General features: G+C 42.1%; 1 protein-coding gene across 4 annotated transcripts; it reads left to right on the plus strand.

Annotated features, from left to right (window-relative positions):
- Positions 1-280: 280 nt before the first annotated feature.
- On the plus strand, positions 281-21,059 carry LOC147303190 (CD209 antigen-like protein C). 4 transcript variants are annotated; one of them, XM_086279962.1, is made up of 8 exons: positions 12,884-13,212; positions 14,070-14,180; positions 14,785-14,832; positions 15,453-15,491; positions 15,571-15,675; positions 15,931-16,070; positions 20,044-20,210; positions 20,939-21,059. In XM_086279962.1, exons 1-8 carry the CDS (start codon positions 13,056-13,058, stop codon positions 21,057-21,059), a joined length of 888 nt encoding a protein of 295 aa, XP_086136088.1. In that variant the 5' UTR covers positions 12,884-13,055. The 4 variants fall into 4 exon arrangements, with proteins under 4 accessions (XP_086136089.1, XP_086136090.1, XP_086136088.1 ...); XM_086279963.1 differs by lacking the exons at positions 12,884-13,212; positions 14,070-14,180; positions 14,785-14,832 and adding exons at positions 281-437; positions 828-944 and having other exon boundaries at positions 15,453-15,506; positions 15,571-15,683; positions 15,936-16,070; XM_086279964.1 differs by lacking the exons at positions 12,884-13,212; positions 14,070-14,180; positions 14,785-14,832 and adding exons at positions 281-437; positions 828-944 and having other exon boundaries at positions 15,453-15,506.
- The last annotated feature ends 627 nt before the right edge of the window (positions 21,060-21,686 follow it).

A 21,686-nucleotide genomic window follows, 5' to 3' on the forward strand; every position in this document is an offset into this window, starting at 1 on the left:
GAGTGGCTTTGCAAATATAAATACAATGAAATGTTCTATTTGTGTGTTCCACCACACTGGAGGTTTTTATTCACATTAATTAAATGAAAGTTTGGGTCTGTGGTTCTTTGCATGCTGCCACTTCCTCAAAGCTTCTTCCTGTCTGAAAGCAAACAGAAGGCTGGACAAGAAACACTGAGAGCAGCATCAGTACAGAACAGCTTGATATCTACCAGGGTCAGTACTGCAGAACTGTTAGAGTACAGCTTAAACTCCTGCTCAGCGTCTCAGTCCTCTCAACATGTCCTCAGATATTTATGCTGAACCAGATCTATCAAAGAAGGTGAGATACAGCAGAAAGGAGGACGGAGCAGAGTGGGAGCAGAGGGAGGTGGATATCTACGAGAGTGCAGATGAGATGAGAGATAGTTATGATCATTTTCAATCGGAGGAAGGAGGTAAGTCAATTATAAAAACAAATGTACTGTAGAGTTTGTAGAGCTCTGTGAACAGGAAATTTATTTACACACTTTAGTCACAGTGCAGATGTTATATTTCTTTTGTTTTTGGCTAAGCTGATACAACCTCAACCGCAGGTCTATTAAGCCTTTCATGCATGAATTACTTTTCAAAGAGTTTTTTACATGTCCACTTAGGTGGACAACATACATTTGAAATTAAGTATTTGGTATGGAGTGACGCATCAGTGTCCAATGTAGTGGTTTATGTGTAAGTAGACCATCAACACTGACACAAATACAAGACAACAGCCTGTAGTGACCACTATGTGTTAATCACAGACTGACAGGAAATAAGCACAAACCAACATCCACACTGCTTTCTAACAGGACCACAGACTCTGAATCCTCCTTCAGTCCTGAAGGGCTCTTTCAGATGTGCTACACTGGGTCTAAGAGTGCTGTGCCTCCTGATGTTAGCTGGGATCATCATCCTGTCCATATGCTGTAAGATAAGATACAACCTCTGAACTTCTCCTGCAAATGAATGTATGACTGATACTGAATCCCAGCAGCCAACAAACATGCAGCTTCACAACCAGAACGTGTCCTTCTGCCACAGCAAATACAGGAAGTACATGAAGCCAACACAGAAGCAGCAAACACTGCAGTTCCTTTAATGACCACTGGAGGCTGATGCTGAAAGCGAGTCAGTCCCCACAGACTCCCATGTTAAAATGAGCACCTTTGCTGCAGTAAAAACATGTTTCCATTCAGGACCAAATGAGTTTTGGTCTCTAAGGATAGTTTCCTCTTCATAAAAACTGCACGGTGGCATTTTAAATGGAATTCTCTGATCAATAATATGAGCTGCTGTGTGGTACAGCCTGACCAACACGTTGGTTTTGCTGACTGAGCTTCTAGTATTTCATCAGTCTGTTACTTAGCACTGATTAGCAGGTGTGTGTCTGTGTGCATGATTCCTGGTTCATATCTTGTGTGTGTTGTGGAGTGAATGTTCTTGTTGTTCCTTCAAACTCTTCACTCAACACGGTGATTCTGTGATTATCTCAACAAAGCAGACAGGCAGCAGCATCTGCTGCAGACTGGACACTGATGTTTTGGAAGATAGATCAGCAATACATGAGTTGAGCTATTTTCCAACAGCCCCACAAACTGAATGTAAAGAAAAGCAGAAATCCTCCTTTGAATGAACAGCTGTGCTTGAACTCTCTTCATCTGCAGTCTGTGATGACGTTCAGTTACAACAAGTCAGTTTGAAGGAATCAGGATTGAAACATGTTCAAAGCAGCGACCGACACATTTCACTTTGTTCAATTTGTCTTCATGTTTTTGTGCTGTAATGTTTCTTTTCTCACAGAACAAAAAGTGTTTCAGAGAATTCCTGTCTCTTCTTCTTTGGTGTTTGTAAAACTTCAGAACATATGAAGGAAGAAGCTTCAGTAAATATGACCTGATAGACACACATTTCAAAGTGATGTCTGTAAACAGCTGACAAAACAGTTTCAAACAGCAGAAAGTCAGCTCTGACTTCTTTTTATTCTCCATTTTTACAGCAGGAAGATTTCATATTCATCAAAGCTTGAAAGCTGTTTTAGTGTGCATGATGATTCTCAGAGAAAAGTCTAAAGGAGGGAAAGTGGGCGAGAAACCTGGGAAAGAAATACAGCAAATATTGGAAATATTCCAAAAGAGACGCATATTTATATGAATGTGACAATAGTTATGAGTTTAGTCCAGTTTCATATCAGATTTGATCTCTCTGACAGGTTCTGGGGAACAGGATGGTCAGATCCTTATTATGGTCACTATGGAGTCTGCTGTGACTATTATGGGAAATGGAGACGGTCATATTATTCTCATTCAACGACCTTCATCTGTGAGAAATGAGTTTGGTGCTTTGATGTAAATGTTTGAATAATCCAACCAAAGACACCTCACTATGAAATGTCCTGCATGAGCCTCAGACTCAGCTTACAGTCTTTACTTGTTCATTCTGCATCATATATTGATTACATATATTGTCCCTCTGTGCTCTGTGCTGTACAGTAAGGTTGGAAGTCATCCACACAAAACCTTGAAGTACTTCATTACTCTGTAGTTCCAGCAAATTGTTCTAATAAAAGTCAAAGTGCAGCTTGTCTTTACTTTGCTTTACTTGGTTTATTCGTCAGTCTGTTGGTCCTAAAACTACAGTTCTGGGTGTTTTTCAAAAAGTTCAGAAAAAAATATGTTTGATTAATAAGAATTTTAAAGGTTCTGATCAGCTGGAACATCAGAAGGACATTTTTAAACCTCTGTGTATGTGAAAGTGACAGAAAGACATTAAATGTTAATTGTGTTATGTGAGTCATATATATTTAGTTTTGCATTTTATATGGAAGTTGTATTTAATTTTTGTATGATGGATTTGAAAAACAAATATTTCACATAAAGCTTTAAGTGTTGATGACTTTAATTACAGATAAATTAACTTACTCAGTAACTTATTGGTTGAATTGTAAACGAGAGAAAACGGCTTCAGAGCTCTAAGTGTCGCTATATTAAAGGTTCAACATTTAACTTGGAGACACTTTGAAATATTTCAAAACATCAACTCTCCTGCTTGTCTGACATTAAGACTTGGATGACTCTTAACTTCTTACACCTTAATGAAAGCAAAACTGAAGTCATTGTGTTTGGGCTTCCTAAAGATCCCAACTTCTCTCTTGACTTTTTGGGACCCCTAACCTCCGATTGCACTTCTTCCATTAAGAGTCTTGGAGTTATTTTTGACAATGCTTTTAAACTTGATAAACAAATCAGCTCTGTAGTTAAGGGATCTTTTTATCATTTACGGATTTTAGCCAAAGTCAAGTCTTACCTTTGCAGGAACAATCTAGAAAGAGTGGTCCATGCTTTTATTACTTCACGGCTGGACTACTGCAATTCCCTCTATGCTGGCCTAGATCGTTCCTGTCTACATCGCCTTCAACTGGTGCAGAACGCTGCCGCTCGCCTGTTGACCGGTTCAAAAAAAAGAGACCACATCACTCCGGTTCTCTGCTCTCTCCACTGGCTCCCAGTTGCTTTTAGGATTGATTTTAAAATCTTACTGCTGGCTTTTAAGGTTTTAAATGGCACTGCACCTTCTTACCTGTCAGAACTCCTTAGTACTTATCGCCCCAGGAGATCTTTGAGGTCAGCCGATCTGATGCTTTTAGATGTTCCCAGGTATAAATTAAAGACAAAGGGAGAGAGGGCGTTTGCTGTGGCTGCACCCAGACTGTGGAACAGTTTACCTCCTCACGTCAGATTCTCCAAAAGCCTAGAAACTTTTAAAACTGCTCTTAAAACTCACCTCTTTTCATTGGCTTTTAGAAAGGTTTAATTTATTTGTTTATTTATTTTTTATTTGAACAGCGAGGTGTTTTACGAAATTGTGTTCTATTGTATTTTTATCTGTATTTACTGTACAGCACTTTGGTCAGCCTTGGTTGTTTTTAAATGTGCTCTATAAATAAACTTGACTTGACTGACTTGACTAACAGAATATAAAGAAAACATCTCTGATGTGATGTTCAACACATCTATATATGAACTGAAGTTAGCATCCTCTAAGCAGCTAATGCCAGCCTGTACTAGGGTTGCCAACTCCCTGAAAAATAAATAAGGGACACCTCGTGGCCAGGGCCGGGCAACCCAGTTCACCCTTTCCAGTGTGGTGAATTTTGTAGCTCTTTTTTTTGTGTGTGAAATTATTTTTTAACCATTTGACTTGAATTTGATTTAAGCAGATGCATATTCTTTGTGATATGACCATATGGGAAACAAATGATCATTTAGCCATTTATTTTTAGCTCAAAATGACAACATTAACACAGTAAAACAGGTCTCTTTCTTAAACAGAAGCCTGTCATGCTTAACTTTTGAGAATATAAGTAAATCTTTCTTTAAAAGAACTCTGCCCTGCTTAACTTAAAATTATATAAATTAATATAAAACAATAGAACAAAAATATTCTTGTAACAGTGCACATATAGTGCATTTAGTACAATTGGCTTCAGTTGAGGTATTATTTCAGTTTTTCTAAAGCTAATCAGCTGCTCCTGTTTGTAAACCCGCTTGTTCCCATGATTACGCATCATAACTCATCATCATTATTCATCTATGTATTACTTTTATGTATTAGTCATCTATTTGTTGTAATCATCCATCCTTACAGTTGTTTATTACACAAAATAAATTATATTATCACACTTCTGGCCACATAGAGCTGATATTCACTGCACATGCCCATATTAACCTTAACCAGAGGGTTTAAACAACAAACAGTGTTTACATACCATATCTGCTTCTGCCGTGGCCTGGTGGACAAAAAATTGGTTAAGGGTTCCCCGAGCTTTCACGCCCCTCATGTTCTTCATGTGCCCACCACTAGAAGCATGCCTATGGAAAAAGTGCGCCGGCACACAGTGCAGTGCGCTTTATAGGTGTTATCGTGCACTTTTCCAGCCAGGTGTTTCCCTTTTCCCATTCCTCCCTGTACTTTTGCAGCCTTTTTTTTCTTTCTCTGAGCGAACAAACATTGCTGCTCTAATGCTGGGCGCACACTGTGTGAATTTTGGCCCATTTTGAGACGATTTTTGAGTCATGCGACCGACTTGGTGATCGGCCCGATTTTGGCCTTCATCGTGCATCGTGTAGTATACGTGGGATAACGAGAAGCACACTGCTCACGCGCAAACACGTAAACGTCGGTGAAAAAGACTGAGCAGCATGGCTGTGCAGCCTGTGATCTGGACACAAGCGATGGAGGCACAACTTGTAGAACTTTGGAAAGCTCATCCGAGCCTTTTCCATGTGGCATCACAAAATTATCACGACCACAACAACCATGAAAATAGTTGGATTTACATGCTGCTCAATCACAGCTGCCTGATCATGTTTTTCATTAGCAATTTAGCAAAGTTGATGGTGGTGGTGTGTCTGTGTGAGTGAAAGACAGAGAGAGAGAGCGAGCGACAGATTTTCTGTTATAACCTTCATGTTATGGAGGCACAGTGTGAGCACTCAGGTCGCATCAGAGCATCGGGCCGTATAGTGTGAGACCTGCATCGTGACCTACCAACTTCTAACCCCTGCGAGTCAATCGTGCAGTTTGAGCAGGAGCTGAATAACGTGACTGAAAAAATCGCACAGTGTCTGCCCAGCTTTAGGTGTACTGTCGTCCGAGACTTGCACCGCAGTGTCGGCGTTTTTTTCCCTGTTGGCCATGCTTCTTGTTGTGGTCACCTGTTGTCTTCCGGTATTTTCTCCCTAAGCGACCTTTCCTCGACCAATGAGATGAGCGGTAATCTGAATTGTCATACTCGAATTGTCATAAGTGTGCTGTCAGCTCATTGGTCACAAAGCAGGAGAGGGGCTGGGAATTATGTTTTCAAACAAAGTGTTAATTCCATTAACATTTATAGACTACTTTTGATTCTCACTGTATTACGGGACAAAGTGCGTCGCTTATTAGCTCAATACGGGACGTGTTCTTTTGTTTCTAAATACGGGACGATTCCGTTTTTTAAGGGACGGTTGGCAACCCTAATCGCATAACCACTTAGCTGGCCGCGGCTGAACTAGCAGGCTCAAGAAAGGAAAAAACACTAAACACTCATAATAACCAAAACTGTCACAACATTGCAATACTATGAAAACACATCTTAAACATAATTAAACACATTTACTACTATTCTGACTGGTTAGTTGTTTTTTTGTCACAGTGCATTGAACTGCAATAGCGGTGCTATGTGAGCTAGGCTAACTCACCAGAATAGTTCAAAAGGCTCGAAGAAACACTCCGACTCCTTCGAGGTAGGTACCCGTCTTTGGTTCACCGCTAACGACAGCTCTCTCACAAATATTAATTGAACCTCTTTTCTCTCTTTCAACTGGGAAAAACCGTGCTCCGCGGCAGCATGGAGGTTTTCCTTGCCGTCTTTGTTCTTCTACACCACACCTTCACGCGCACCGAGATGCAGGTGATGCCTTCAGGGCAAGCCCGGGAATTAAACTATCAGACGAGAACTACGATGCATTCAAAGAACCCTGTACTTCTGATTGCTGTAAATCTTACGAGGGTTACATTTGTTTCTTTTTTCATTCAAGCTGAAGTCCGGGACAAACTGTGTTCCTTTTCAAATCAAATCAAATGACTTTTATAGTCACATCACATGTGCAGGTACACTGGTACACTACATGTGAGTGAAATTCTTGTGTGCGATCTTCACAAGCAACAGAGGTGTGCAAAAATACAATACCATAAGAACAAGCAAAATATAAGAATGGCTAAATCTGAGAATTATATGAATAAATATATGTACAATATGAATGTGTATACTAAATGTGTTTTTCTACGTGTGTGTACATATGTGTGTGTGTGTGTGTGTGTGTGTGTGTGTGTGTGTGTGTGTGTGTGTGTGTGTGTGTGTGTGTGTGTGTGCGTGCGTATGTACATATTTTACAAATTAAATAGAGTAAACAATAAGATAAAATACATAAAATATACAGAGGTTGGTAATTGGACATGTGCAAAACAAGTGGCATTTATATACAGTATGGAGTGCATAATGTTGAAGTTCCAGTAGTGAAGCTGAGGTGTCTATGACGTGTTCAGCAGTCTGATGGCCTGATGGAAGAAGCTGTCTCTCAGTCTGCTGGTTCGGGACCGGATGCTGCAGAACCTCCTTCCTGATGGAAGCAGTCTGAACAGTTTATGGCTGGGGTGACTGGAGTCCTTGATGATCCTCCCCGCTTTCCTCAGGCACCGCTTCCTGTAGATGTCCTGGAGGGAGGGAAGCTCACCTCCAATTATCTGTTCAGAGCACCGCACTACTCTCTGGAGAGCTTTACGGTTGTAAGCGGTGCTGTTGCCGTACCAGGTGGTGATGCATCCAGTGAGGATGCTCTCAATGGCACAGTGATAGAAGGTCCTGAGGATGCGGGGGCTCATGCCGAATCTTTTCAGTCTCCTGAGAAAGAAGAGGCGCTGCTGCGCCTTCTTCACTGTTTTGTTTGTGTGTACTGACCACGTAAGATCCTCAGCCAGATGTACACCAAGGAACCGGAAGCTGCTCACTCTCTCCACAGCAGCGCCGTTGATGGTGATGGGGGTGTGTACTTCTCTGCACCTCCGGAAGTCCGCTATCAACTCCTTTGTCTTTGCGACGTTGAGGGTGAGATGGTTGTCTTGACACCAGTGGGTCAGGGCGCTGACCTCCTCCCTGTAAGCCGTCTCATCACCGTTGGTGATAAGACCCACCACTGTAGTGTCGTCCGCAAACTTCACAATGATGTTGGAGTTGTTAGTGGCTGTGCAGTCGTAGGTGTAGAGTGAGTACAGGAGAGGGCTCAGTACACACCCCTGTGGAGCACCAGTGTTCAGTGTGATGGGGGATGAGGTGATGCTGCCCAGTCTGACCACTTGGCGTCTGTCAGACAGGAAGCTAAGGATCCAGCTGCAGAGGGAGCTGCTCAGTCCTAGATCCTGCAGTTTCCTGTCCAGCTTCGAGGGAACGATGGTATTGAATGCTGAGCTGTAATCTACAAACAGCATCCTCACATACGTGTCTCTCTTCTCCAGGTGTGACAGGGCAGTGTGTAGTGTCAGGGCTATGGCATCATCAGAATCAGAATCAGAATCGTGTTTATTGGCCAAGTATATGTGCAGACACATACAGGGAATTTGGTTCCGGTAGATGGTGGCTCTCAAGCACAGCAATGTAAATCACACACACACACACACACACACACACACACACACACACGCACACACACACACGCACACACACACAGACACACACGTGTCTATATATACACATTACACATACATACACAAAGCTGAGTTAAACCAACTATAAATAACGAATCTAAACTTATATACATAAAATACAGAAGTGAATGAGGTGGAATGAATACTACAAAATGTACATAAGGTGCAGTTGCAGTCTGGCAGTGGGAGCAGTGTGACAGGTCAACTGTTAAGAAGGGAGATGGCGAGGGGAAAGAAACTGTTCCTGTCTCGGGTGGTCCTGGTCTGCAGGCTTCTGTACCGTCTGCCAGAGGGCAGCAGATCAAAAAGTCTGTGTGCAGGGTGTGAGGGGTCTGCGATGATTTTCCCTGCCCGTTTCCTGGTCCTTGAGAGGTACAGATCCTGTATGGAGGGCAGGGGGGCGCCGATGATCCTTTCTGCTGCCCGTACAGTCCGCTGCAGTCTGCTCCTGTCCTGTTTAGTGGCTGCTCCATACCAGACTGTGATGGAGGAGCACAGGACAGACTCAATGACCGCAGTGTAGAACTGGATCAGCAGCTCCTGTGTCGACTGTACTCCCCCAGTTGTCTCAGGAAGTACATCCTCTTCAAGGAACTTGAAGATCTTCACAGCTGACACAGGGCTGTCTGATATGGTGAGGGGGAGCAGAGTTGAGGGATGTCTCCTGAAGTCCACTGTCATCTCTACAGTCTTAAGCGTGTTCAGCTCCAGATTGTGCTGACTGCACCAGAGTACCAGCTGCTCAATAATAATAATAATAATAATGGATTGGATTTATATAGCGCTTTTCAAGGCACCCAAAGCGCTTTACAATACCACTATTCATTCACTCTCACATTCATACACTGGTGGAGGCAAGCTACAGTTGTAGCCACAGCTGCCCTGGGGCAGACTGACAGAAGCGAGGCTGCCATATCGCGCCATCGGCCCCTCTGGCCAACACCAGTAGGCAAGTAGGGTAAAGTGTCTTGCCCAGGGACACAACGACCAGGACAGAGAGCCCAGGGATCGAACCGGCGACCTTCCGGTTACAGATGCGATTCCCAACCCCCTGAGCCACGGTCGCCCTCAACTTCCTGCCGGTATGCAGACTCATCACCATCTTGAATGAGGCCAATGACAGTGGTGTCATCTGCAAACTTTAGGAGTTTGACAGCCGAGTTCTTGGAGGTGCAGTCGTTAGTGTAGAGGGAGAACAGTAGTGGTGAGAGGACACATCCTTGAGGGACCGGGTTTCAGAGGTGATCTCCCCCAGCCTCACTTGTTGCTTTCTGTCTGTCAGGAAGCTGGTGATCCACAGACAGGTAGCTGGTGACACGATGACCTGGGAGAGTTTGGAGGAAAGAAGTTCAGGCACAATGGTGTTAAAAGCCGAACTAAAGTCCACAAACAGGACCCTGGCATAAGTTCCCGGGCGGTCAAGGTGTTGCAGGATGTAATGCAGCCCCATGTTCACTGCATCATCCACCGACCTGTTTGCCCGGTAGGCAAACTGCAGAGGGTCCAGCTGGTGGCCTGTAATGTCTTTCAGATGGGCTAGTCGTTCGAAGGATTTCATGACCACAGACGTCAAGGCGACAGGTCTGTAGTCATTCAGTCCTGTGATGGTGGGTTTCTTGGGAACAGGGATGATGGTGGAGCGTTTGAAGCAGGAGGGAGCTTCACACAGCTCCAGGGATGTGTTGAAGATGCGAGTAAAAATGGGAGCCAGCTGTTCAGCACAGGTTTTGAGGCAGGAGGGTGAGACAACGTCTGGTCCGGGGGCTTTCCTGGGCTTCTGTTTCTGGAATAGTCGGCTCACATCCTGAGTGTGTATTCTGAGTTTCAGGGAGGAGGAAAGGGGGTGAGAGGTGTGGTGGTGGTCGTTGAGTCTGGATTGGGGAGGGTGGGGGTGGTCGTTGAGTCTTGATTGGGGAGGGGCAGGGTGAAGGGGGGAGAGGTGGACCTGTTGTGGCGGTATGCAAATTGTAGAGGGTCCAGTGAGTCGGGTAGTGCAGAGCAGATGAAGTCCCTGACCAGCTTCTCGAAGCATTTGCTTACGATGGGGGTCAGGGCTACAGGTCGCCAGTCGTTCAATGAGGAGATGGTGGAGGATTTGGGTACAGGGACGACGGTGGCCATTTTGAAGCAGGCTGGGACTACAGACAGAGAGAGGGAAAGGTTGAAGATGTGCGTGAACACTCCAGCCAGCTGAGCCGCGCATGACTTGAGGACGCGGCCGGGAATCCCGTCCGGACCAGTAGCTTTGCGTGCGTTCACCTTCCTGAAGCACTTCCACACATCCTCCTCAGACACAGTGTGCGCACTGACGTCATTTACCGCGTAATATTTTCTCTGAATGTGGGACGATTCCGTTTGTACGGGACGGCAACTCTACTAACTAACCTTATGAACATCCACCTGCTGGCCTCTGTGGAAGCTCCGCCACAGCCACCACCAAACAACTGAGTTATTTTGACACATCGGCCAGCATCTGGCCAATCCAACACCTTTCATTGTTTATACCGTTACTAAAAAAATGAAATAAATAATCATCGGCCGTAAAAACAAAAAATCACCGCCAGTCCAGCTGTGGCTACTAACAAGAAAATGCACTCGCGTTACTATTTTTCAACAAACAGACGGTTGAAGCTGTGTTCAGCTTATTGCATCTTATATCAGTTGTACGTGAGTAGCTGTAAGTAATCTGGATGCTACAGATTGCCCACGGACAGCAATCACTTTCTGGTAGACGATCAGTTTTTGGCACAACACCTGGAGCTCAGGGGGCAAAACAATGGCACGAGTGCTGCTGTTTGACTGAGGAAGAATAAAGTAGTCGTGGTAAGCCAATCACATGACCACTTCAAGATGACAAAGCAACAAGGTTTGTAAATTGTGCCACGTAAAACCAGAGTCATGATAAACAAGATATACGCAGCGTTTTTCCCTCAATAGTTTCGTCACGTTTGCTGTCTAAGGACAGCGCAGCGAGACCTCTCTGCTTATGAGCAAAAAATTAAAAAAACAAAACAAAAACATCCATTTTGTGTTGGTGGAAAAATGCACCATGTCGACCAATTAAAAAATGATATGGCAACATGACATTTGGATGTTTAGGAAGAGGGGGAAGTTTTAGGAGTGACAGAGAGAGAGAGAGAGATTTGTGACGTTTAGTGTGTTTGGAGTGTGTGGTTAGTGTGTTGTCTTGTGTAGTTAGTGTGTAGTGTTGTGGATAGTTTTGTGTTGTGTGTCAGAACAATGAGGCGACTGCTGTCTCCAGGTAGGAACAGGAGTGTCACACCTGCTGCTGTCAGACCTGCAGGTATCAGGCTGTGATGTTTCCTTTATAGTGGACAGAAATATTTGGCACAAATAATTTGTGTGACATCTTGTTGAAGAACAGCTGATTGTTCTGTAAATAGTTTGAAATGGTTATTTAAAAAATCAAGGTAAAATTAAATGGATGCAAATAACTTTGTTGTTTGCAAAACTTGTGCATAGGATTTTAAAATTGACAGTTTATATTTGCATTTAAAGTTATGAAATATGATCATTAAACATGTTTGTGGTTGTTACAGTTTTTTGTCTGATTTTGATCAGTTGTGTTAATACAGTTTGTCTGAATGAAAACATGACTGTAAATTCAGACACGTGAGGTTGTGCTGAAGAGAATGAGACCAAACAAGGCAAGTAAATAGTTTTTAAAGGTGAAATGTGGAGGAAACATCAAAAGTAGTTAAAAATGGATTATACCCTGGACCCCAGAGTGTTAAACATTTTTTTAAAGTAACACAAAAGTTACTTTTCAAGTAATTAATTACTTTTAGAATCTAGTAACTCAGTTACTTTTTGAAGAAGTAACTAGTTACTATAATTAATTACTTTTTCATAGGAACTTTCCTGACACTGCTATCTACACACTCCAAACACACTAAACATGACAAGTCTCTCACATCTCAAGACTCGCTGTCACTCTCTCTCTCTCTCTCCCTCCCCCCCCCCCCCCCCCCCCCTCCATTTTATCTCGGCTGTAACATCTGATGATGTCAAATGAGGACACGAGGATGCGTGGCACATTACATGTTGCACAACGTATTCGTGAGTTTCATATCAGATAAGAAAAATATTTTCAGAAACCGTTCAGATGCACTTTTATCATTTTGTCCTATAAATTTGTTCCATCATGTGACTCGGCTGTCATATAAACACGTCTGTGTTCTTATTTAGTCACAGATCAGATCATCACATCTGTCAGGACAGAAAGACTAGCAGCAGTAAAAAGTACTGCAGAGGCTCAGGTTCATGTTCAGCCCAGGCTCTGTGCTGCAGCTCAGCCCCTCTCTCTCCACTTTCTTTACTGTTTCAATGGTCTCTGTCCAAAAAACAAGAACAAAGAAATATCTGTGAAAAAGTAGAGTTCATAAACTCAAGTCATGAATGAATAAATAAATAAAATAAAATGCAAACATTTTATTTTGAAGGAAATTTAGTTTAATTTGTTGAATAAACCCAGAAAGTTGATTCTGTTTATCTGGACTTTGTGTTATCAGTTTTAATTCTAACTATGAACAAAATGTGGTTTAGCTTTTCCTGTCATGACGTCTGTACCTCCTGTTGAAAGCAGCTCACAGAGAGACAGAGACAGCGAAGCGACAGCAGCATCAGAATACAGAGGACCAACATTTACTTATGATTTACTGCAGAATCAGAATCAGCTTCACATAGAAAAGCTCCAGTTAACAGAGAAACACAGCGACTGAGTGACGGCTCTGCTGCACAGGAAACTGATACTGCTGAAAACTGAGCATCTTAAAATGTCTTCCATCATTGATGAGGATCCAGAGTTGAGCATGAATGTGAAATACAGCAAAGGAGAGGACAGAGGAGAGAGACTGGAGGGACTGGTCCTCCTCCATGAGAATGTGGACTCCTGCACAGACCGTCAGGTCCATGTTTCAACACAGGACGGAGGTAAGTATCAAATACTGAGGCATCAGGAATCAGGAGAGACTGTTTCCATCTTCTCAATAAAATATCAAACTAATACAGATCCATCAAAGCTTTTGGATCCAGAGACTCAGTTTATTCATGGTGTGGAGGAAAGTTCAAGCTTTGGTGAAGGTGTGCAGTCTCTGCTCTTATCATGGTTTATATGTTTCTATATTTTTTAATGTTTTCTGTTTATTTAGAGAATAAATGATAAAAAGTGTCTAGTTTAAAGTATCAGTGTGTTATTTTAGTAAGTGTAGAAACAAGCTGACAGAAAAGTGTTGGAGGAGTTATCTCACAGATCAGTGGTGAAGGCAGAAATATAAGAAACAAGGAAGTGTTGCTCGACACTGTGGAGCGAGTATAACCACAGAAACTACTCGAAGCACACTTGTCACAGCTAGTTTTAGCTGACAGGAAATCAGACCAATGAATAACAACTCTGTTTTCATTTCAGCAAATCATGGAGATATTGTTTTAATGACATAATATTCATGTTATAATAACCAACATTGTCCTCATGATCTGGTCTTTGTGTGAAACACGCTGATACACATTCGTCTGTTTCTGAGTCACATCAAAGCGTTTCTCTGTCAATCACAGTCTCTGTTCTCACATATGTAAAAGTCACCTGAAGACGAACATGTGACAAAGTCTCCTGTAAATATCAAAACTGCTGGAATGAACTTGTTCAGCTCATCATCAGGTCGGCTGCAGGTGGAAAGTCTTTCTGACGATAAACCAATAAAATACGCTTGAAAAATGGGAAACAAATTATGATTAAAACATGTTTAATAATTAAATTAACAAATTCTTTTCTCTCCATTTTGCCTTCGTAGAAATAAAAGCCCAGAAGAAGCTTCCAGCTGTGAAAAGAAGCCGTTTCAGAGCTGTTGAAGTGAAGCTGGTGGTTCTGTATCTGCTGATTCTGGCTGGAATCACAACACGCTGTGAGGAGTTTTATTATCATGCTCATGATACACTCCCATGTTAAAATGAGCACCTTTGCTGCAGTAAAAACATGTTTCCATTCAGGACCAAATGAGTTTTGGTCTCTAAGGATAGTTTCCTCTTCATAAAAACTGCACGGTGGCATTTTAAATGGAATTCTCTGATCAATAATATGAGCTGCTGTGTGGTACAGCCTGACCAACACGTTGGTTTTGCTGACTGAGCTTCTAGTATTTCATCAGTCTGTTACTTAGCACTGATTAGCAGGTGTGTGTCTGTGTGCATGATTCCTGGCTCATATCTTGTGTGTGTTGTGGAGTGAATGTTCTTGTTGTTCCTTCAAACTCTTCACTCAACACGCTGATTCTGTGATTACATCAACAAAGCAGACAGGCAGCAGCATCTGCTGCAGACTGATGCAGGTGCAGCCACACTATGTTAGACAGTGGCCGTCTGTCATTGTGCGACTAGTTAGTTCACTTGGTGTATTAAGCAGGTAGCTAACAAGCTAATGTTAGCTCCATTCATCTCATTGGAAAATGAAAAACTTTATTTAAATCATTTTAAATTTTAAATCTTCGGTTTTGTTGCATTTCTAACCAGATATTTTGGTGAGTTTGGAAAAAGAGCAGCTGAAGGACGAGATGGAAGGTAAGAAACTATTAAAAACTGTCAGAGTTGGAGACGGATTTGAAAGGTAACTGATTTGACATTTTGAATCAGCTTCTTGTGTTAAGATAAAAAAAAGAAACAAACCAAATGACAGCAGCTGACCTCCCAAACTAACATAAACAGGAGAAACTGTTCACAGTCAAGGGCAGCTCAGCCCTACAAACTCCTTCAGAGTAAAACAGGAAACACACAGTGAGAGCAGTACTTCCACAGGAAGTACCTGATCACATGGAAACACCTTTGATATGAGGAAGTGTTGATTCCCACGGCAGCTTGTCTGTTCTTTCAAAAACCTAAAGATAACATCTCTGACTACAGGTGTAGAAATGCTGTTTGACTCTTCACCTTCTTCCTCCACACTGAAGCACAATTATTCTGAATCTTGTCAGTGGTTTTTGTTCACAGTTGATACGTATTTAGCTCATCAGATTTCCTGTAGTTCTAACACCTCCACCCACAGGACATGTTAAAGAGCAATGGCTGCAAGTTTCTGACTCTTATTGATATTTGACAAAGCAGAGGAAGAAGATTATTTCTGTTCAATGTTTCACTCATTTTATTTTATTTTATTTTATTTTGGTTTCACTGAAATATTTCAGATGCTTTGAACAAGAGTGAGCTGCAGGATGAACTTCAAGGTAAGCAAACACCAAGTTCTTATATCACAGATATATTTGTAGAACATTTTAACTTAATTTGAATCTTTTTACTCTAAAGGCACAAAAACCAGCCTGACTCAGTTACAGAGCCGTTATGATGAACTGAGTAAAAACCACAGTCAGCTACAGGAAGAAGTGAAGAAGCTGAAGGAGAAGATAGAAGGTAATAAAGTTTGAATAGCTGATAGAAAACATCAGTGTTACACAGTGATAACCTGATTGTGTCTTTGTTTTGAATCCTAAATGTTTGATGCTGTGTAACAGTTTCTCTGTATAAATGTAAGTTTCAGTTCATTATGAATAAGAGAGAAAACCTGAGTTTAAATGAAGCATTTACAGGGAAAATGACAGGAACCAAAGATTAATGTGATACAACAGGACACAAAGTCTGACTTTAAAACATGTGTTTGACTTTAAGGGAAGTGTCCTGATCGATGGACGAGGTTTGGAAGCAGCTGTTACTTTAAATCCACTGAGAAGAAAACTTGGTCTGACAGCAGGAGAGCCTGTCAGGATAAAGGAGCTGATCTGGTGATGATAAACAGCAAAGAGGAACAGGTGGGTGTGTTTGTTCATGTCTGTGTGATCTTTGATGGAGCTGACAGTGAGTTACAAAGTTCTTCATACTGTGAATTAAAGCCACACATTGATGATAAGTATACATGTGCAAACATACAGACACATAAACAAAGCAGCACATTCATTCCATCAGAAACACAACAGTTAGAAACTATGGAGGAAAATAAAGGGGAAAAGATTGAGGGAGAGCTAACCTGTAAAAATGAGTTTCAGCCGTTAACAGTCAGCTGACCTGATAGTCTGAGGAAGGCTGTTCCACAGTTTGGCTGCAACAAGCTCAAAAGCACGATGGCCTCTGGTGTTCAAATCAGAGCGAGGGACAGTTGGGAGACGCTGATTAGATGATCAGAGAGGCCGGCTGCAGTGATAAGGTCCAAGAAGCTCTGCTATATAAGCAGGGGCCTGTTCATGCACAGCTTTATATGTTCATAACAGGATTTAAAAGAGGATTCTGAATTTCACTGTAAGCCAGTGAAGAGAAGCAAGAATAGGTGAGATATGAGACTGCAGGCCAGGTTTTGTTTGCAGCCTTGCTGCTGAGTTCTGCACTAACTGCAGACCAACTATGGAGGACTGAGAAATGCAGGTGAAAAGTGAATTACAATAATCAGGCAGGAGAAAGTATGAACTCAAAGTTCCAGATGATTGAATCACAGTAAAGATTTGATCTTTGCAATATTTCTGAGCTAAAGGAAACAAGACTGGCTGACCTTTGACATGTGAGGCTCAAAATGCAGCTGTTGGTTCAAAATGATCTTTAACAGGTGATTGGATGTTACTGGTGAGGGGGACGATGTACTGACTGACCTCCTCAGAGAAACTGAGCCAAACAGCACAACTTCAGTTTGAGATGAAGGAAGTTTAAATCCATGAAGTGATGACAGAGAAGCATTCACTGAGGCAGGAGAGGCTCGACAGAAAAGCATTAGTGTGTGTGTCATCTGCACAGCAGTGCTAGGAGATCCCATTAAAACCATTAAGCAGATGTCACAGGGGCAGCATTTATAAAGAGAACAGAACTGGTCCAAGGACTGAGGCATGTGGGACTCAGATGAGGACACACGTTGATTAATATGAAGTATCTGTTTGATATTCAAAGATGGTCGCTCACAGTGGACATAGATGCTTCTTTCACTCCTCTTTCAAACCATCTGTCCTCTCTGTCCAAAATGTGAACATATCCTTAAGATGCAGATGGACTGCTGAGTCTTGTCCTGTGGAGGTGGCTCTTCTGTGTTGTGCCATGCACTTGTGAAGTGGCTGTTTGGTCTCTCCAATGTAGAGGTCTGGACATTCCTCGCTGCACTGTACAGCAAACACCACATTGTTAAGCTTGTGTTTAGGAGTTTTGTCTTTTGGGTGAACCAGTTTCTGTCTGAGTGTGTTGCTTGGTCTGAAATACACTGTGATGTCGTGCTTGGAGAAAACTCTCCTGAGTTCCTCTGATACACCGGCTACATAGGGGATGACAATGTTGTTGCGTCTGTCCTTCTTATCCTCCCTCGCTGGTGTCTGGTCTTCTTTTCTGTGCCTCTTTGCTGACTTTAAGAACGCCCATTTAGGATAGCCGCACGTTTTGAGTGCTTCCTTTACATGTGTGTGTTCCTTCTTTTTCCCTCAGGCTTAGAGGGAACATGTTCTGCCCGGTGGTGTAGGGTCCTAATTACTCCAAGTTTGTGTTCCAGAGGGTGATGGGAGTCAAAGAGGAGGTACTGGTCCGTGTGTGTGGGCTTCCGGTAAACTTCGATGTTGAGGTTGCCGTTCTCTTCAATGTGCACAGCGCAGTCCAGGAAAGGCAAACAGTTGTCCTTTGTGTCTTCCCTGGTGAACTTGATGTTTTTATCCACAGCGTTAATGTGCGCAGTGAAGGATTCCACTTCTTGTGTCTTGATTTTGACCCAGGTATCGTCCACATATCTTTACCAGTGGCTGGGTACTCTTCCTTTGAAAGAGCCAAGAGCCTTTCTTGTGAAGTTGGTCCTGTCCTCCAAGGAGCTGTCTTCTTGTAGTCGTTTTCTGACAGTCTCCACGGCCTCTGTGGTGGGTATGCAAGTGAAGAGAGAGACTACATCAAAGGACACCATGGTTTCATCTGGATCCAGGGTAAGTTTCTGGACCTTGTCGGTGAAGTCGGTGGCGTTCTTGATGTGGTGTGGGGTGTTCCCCACGAGAGGAGCAAGGATGGTAGCAAGGTGTTTAGCAATGTTATAAGTGGCTGAGTTTATGCTACTGACTATGGGTCTGAGTGGGACAGCTTCCTTGTGGATTTTAGGAAGTCCATAGATGCAGGGTATGGCATCCCCTGGGTAAAGGCGGTGATATGTGAGGCGGTCAATAATTTTGTCCTTTTCAAAGTCTTGAAGGCAAGCTATAACTTTCTTTTTGTAGCTGCTTGTGGGGTCTCGCTTTAAGGCTTCGTAGGTATTGTTGTCACTGAGGAGAGTAGTGATCTTTGTGTGGTAATCTGTAGTGTTTAGGACCACGGTGCATCTTCCCTTATCAGCTGGTAAAACAGTGATGTTGTGGTCTTTGGTCACAATGAACCCACCCGAAACTCTGGCTGATTGGGGCCCACACCCAGTTCCACACCTTGGCTCAGGCGATTAGAGGATCATCAGGGGGTCCTTTTGTCCCTCTGTGGGGGGTCACTCCCACTAGGTTTATATCTGGGACTCTCCACCATTTGACCTTAGAACTGAAGAAGCTTCTCGGATGAGAGGTGAAACGTCTTCAAGTAACTTAAAGAAGTCCAGACGCTTTTCTTTGCAAGCTCCTTTGACTGTGTTAATAAGAGGAGCACCATCAACAGTATGAAGGCTGCAGAGAAGTCAAGCAGGACTCAAATGGAGTCTTTATCCCAGCGCAGAAGAATCTGGTTAGTAACTTTCATGAAAGCTGTTTCAGTGCTGTGGTTTGTCTGGAACCAGGTTGGAATTGATCAAAGATCTGAAGGAGCTGACGAGCAACTTGATTTAAAACAGTGGGATGTAAGGAGGGTTGATCCCACTCACAAAGACTCTGGCTGTTTGAAAGTCAGCTGAAATGAAAGGGACTGGTTTCTAATAGAGAGAAGTCAGGGGGAGATGGCAGCAGGAAGGAGTTTGAACTCCAACAACAGAACTGGAGGAGAGACTTGGGGCGGTTGAAGAGGTACAGACTTGAACTCTGACCTGATACTGTTGATGTTGCCAGTGAAGAAATCTAAAAATGTCCACAGTCATTAGAAGACATGGGAGTGACAGCAGTTTGTCTCTGGGAAGACAACACTGACTGTAAGCCTGTCAAAGATGATACATCTGTGGTTGGATAGTAGGTCAGACATGTGGAAGGTCAGCGTTATGTGTGGGGCCGACAACATGATGCACTACATGAAATGATGCTGCAGTGTTCATCAATTGTGTGGCAGTGTTGTTAGAGGGATCATCAATAAGTAAATTAGACTCATCTACTAAAATGACTTTATGAACAATAACAGATGAGAGAAGATTAGAGAATCCATTCAGGAAATGATTGCAGGATTTGGGAGGTGGATCGATTACAATACAGCAAACTGGAGATTCACATTGAATTATGAAGGAGAGGAATTCAAAGCAGTTAAAGAACCAGGATTAAATGGGAACCAGTTCAGATGATCCTTAGAAACCAAGTCAACACAAAACATTGAAATAACAGAAATGTTATAAAATGAGAGAAATCCTCATAATCCAGATTATTTTTCTGATTCAATCCAACTGAATCAAATGATTTGTTAACACTGATTCCACTGCAACACTGACTGAGCTACAGGAGGAGCTGATATTCATTGATTCTTTGGCTCTTTCTGATTTCTGCACAATGGAAGAAAAGTTTCATCACAGTTATTCTTCCTTCAGACATGTTCACAAGATGATGTCACTACAACAGAAGTGCTGAATCATGACTGGAGACAATATTTGTGTCTCTTCTCAAACAGGAATTTGTCAATGAACTGAACCTGAGAGGAGAGTCCTGGATTGGTCTGGAAGCTAAATGGACACCAGGAGGATATAAATGGTCATCAGAAGTATATGATTGGCCATCAGGAGGATATGATTGGCCATCTAAATGGGAATGGGTGGACGGATCAGCGCTGACAGAAACGTGAGACATTAGTTTGTTTCTATTCCAGAGTTATTATTTAGAAGTGAAACACTGATGTTTTGGAAGATAGATCAGCAATACATGAGTTGAGCTATTTTCCAACAGCCCCACAAACTGAATGTAAAGAAAAGCAGAAATCCTCCTTTGAATGAACAGCTGTGCTTGAACTCTCTTCATCTGCAGTCTGTGATGACGTTCAGTTACAACAAGTCAGTTTGAAGGAATCAGGATTGAAACATGTTCAAAGCAGCGACCGACACATTTCACTTTGTTCAATTTGTCTTCATGTTTTTGTGCTGTAATGTTTCTTTTCTCACAGAACAAAAAGTGTTTCAGAGAATTCCTGTCTCTTCTTCTTTGGTGTTTGTAAAACTTCAGAACATATGAAGGAAGAAGCTTCAGTAAATATGACCTGATAGACACACATTTCAAAGTGATGTCTGTAAACAGCTGACAAAACAGTTTCAAACAGCAGAAAGTCAGCTCTGACTTCTTTTTATTCTCCATTTTTACAGCAGGAAGATTTCATATTCATCAAAGCTTGAAAGCTGTTTTAGTGTGCATGATGATTCTCAGAGAAAAGTCTAAAGGAGGGAAAGTGGGCGAGAAACCTGGGAAAGAAATACAGCAAATATTGGAAATATTCCAAAAGAGACGCATATTTATATGAATGTGACAATAGTTATGAGTTTAGTCCAGTTTCATATCAGATTTGATCTCTCTGACAGGTTCTGGGCAGAAGGACATGAGAATCCCCGTTCTGGTTACTATGCAGTCTGCTGTGACGGTGATGGGAAATGGACACAGTCATATTATCCTAATTCAATGACCTTCATCTGTGAGAAATGAGTTTGGTGCTTTGATGTAAATGTTTGAATAATCCAACCAAAGACACCTCACTATGAAATGTCCTGCATGAGCCTCAGACTCAGCTTACAGTCTTTACTTGTTCATTCTGCATCATATATTGATTACATATATTGTCCCTCTGTGCTCTGTGCTGTACAGTAAGGTTGGAAGTCATCCACACAAAACCTTGAAGTACTTCATTACTCTGTAGTTCCAGCAAATTGTTCTAATAAAAGTCAAAGTGCAGCTTGTCTTTACTTTGCTTTACTTGGTTTATTCATCAGTCTGTTGGTCCTAAAACTTCAGTAAATGTCTTGTTTCTAAAAATTCAGCAAAAAATATGTTTGATTAATAAGAATTTTAAAGGTTCTGATCAGCTGGAACATCAGAAGGACATTTTTAAACCTCTGTGTATGTGAAAGTGACAGAAAGACATTAAATGTTAATCGTGTTATGTAAGTCATATATATTTTGTATTGCATTTTATATGGAAGTTGTATTTAATTTTTTGTATGATGGATTTGAAAAACATATTTCACATAAAGCTTTAAGTGTTGATGACTTTAATTACAGATAAAATAACTTACTCAGTAACTTATTGGTTGAATAGTAAAAGAGAGAAAACGG

Source organism: Aulonocara sp. 'chitande type north' Nkhata Bay, linkage group LG22 (assembly GCF_057382095.1).
Source record: "Aulonocara sp. 'chitande type north' Nkhata Bay isolate Kocher_YH1m ecotype deep benthic linkage group LG22, A_spYH_male_GT1.1, whole genome shotgun sequence".
NCBI lineage: Eukaryota > Metazoa > Chordata > Actinopteri > Cichliformes > Cichlidae > Aulonocara > Aulonocara sp. 'chitande type north' Nkhata Bay.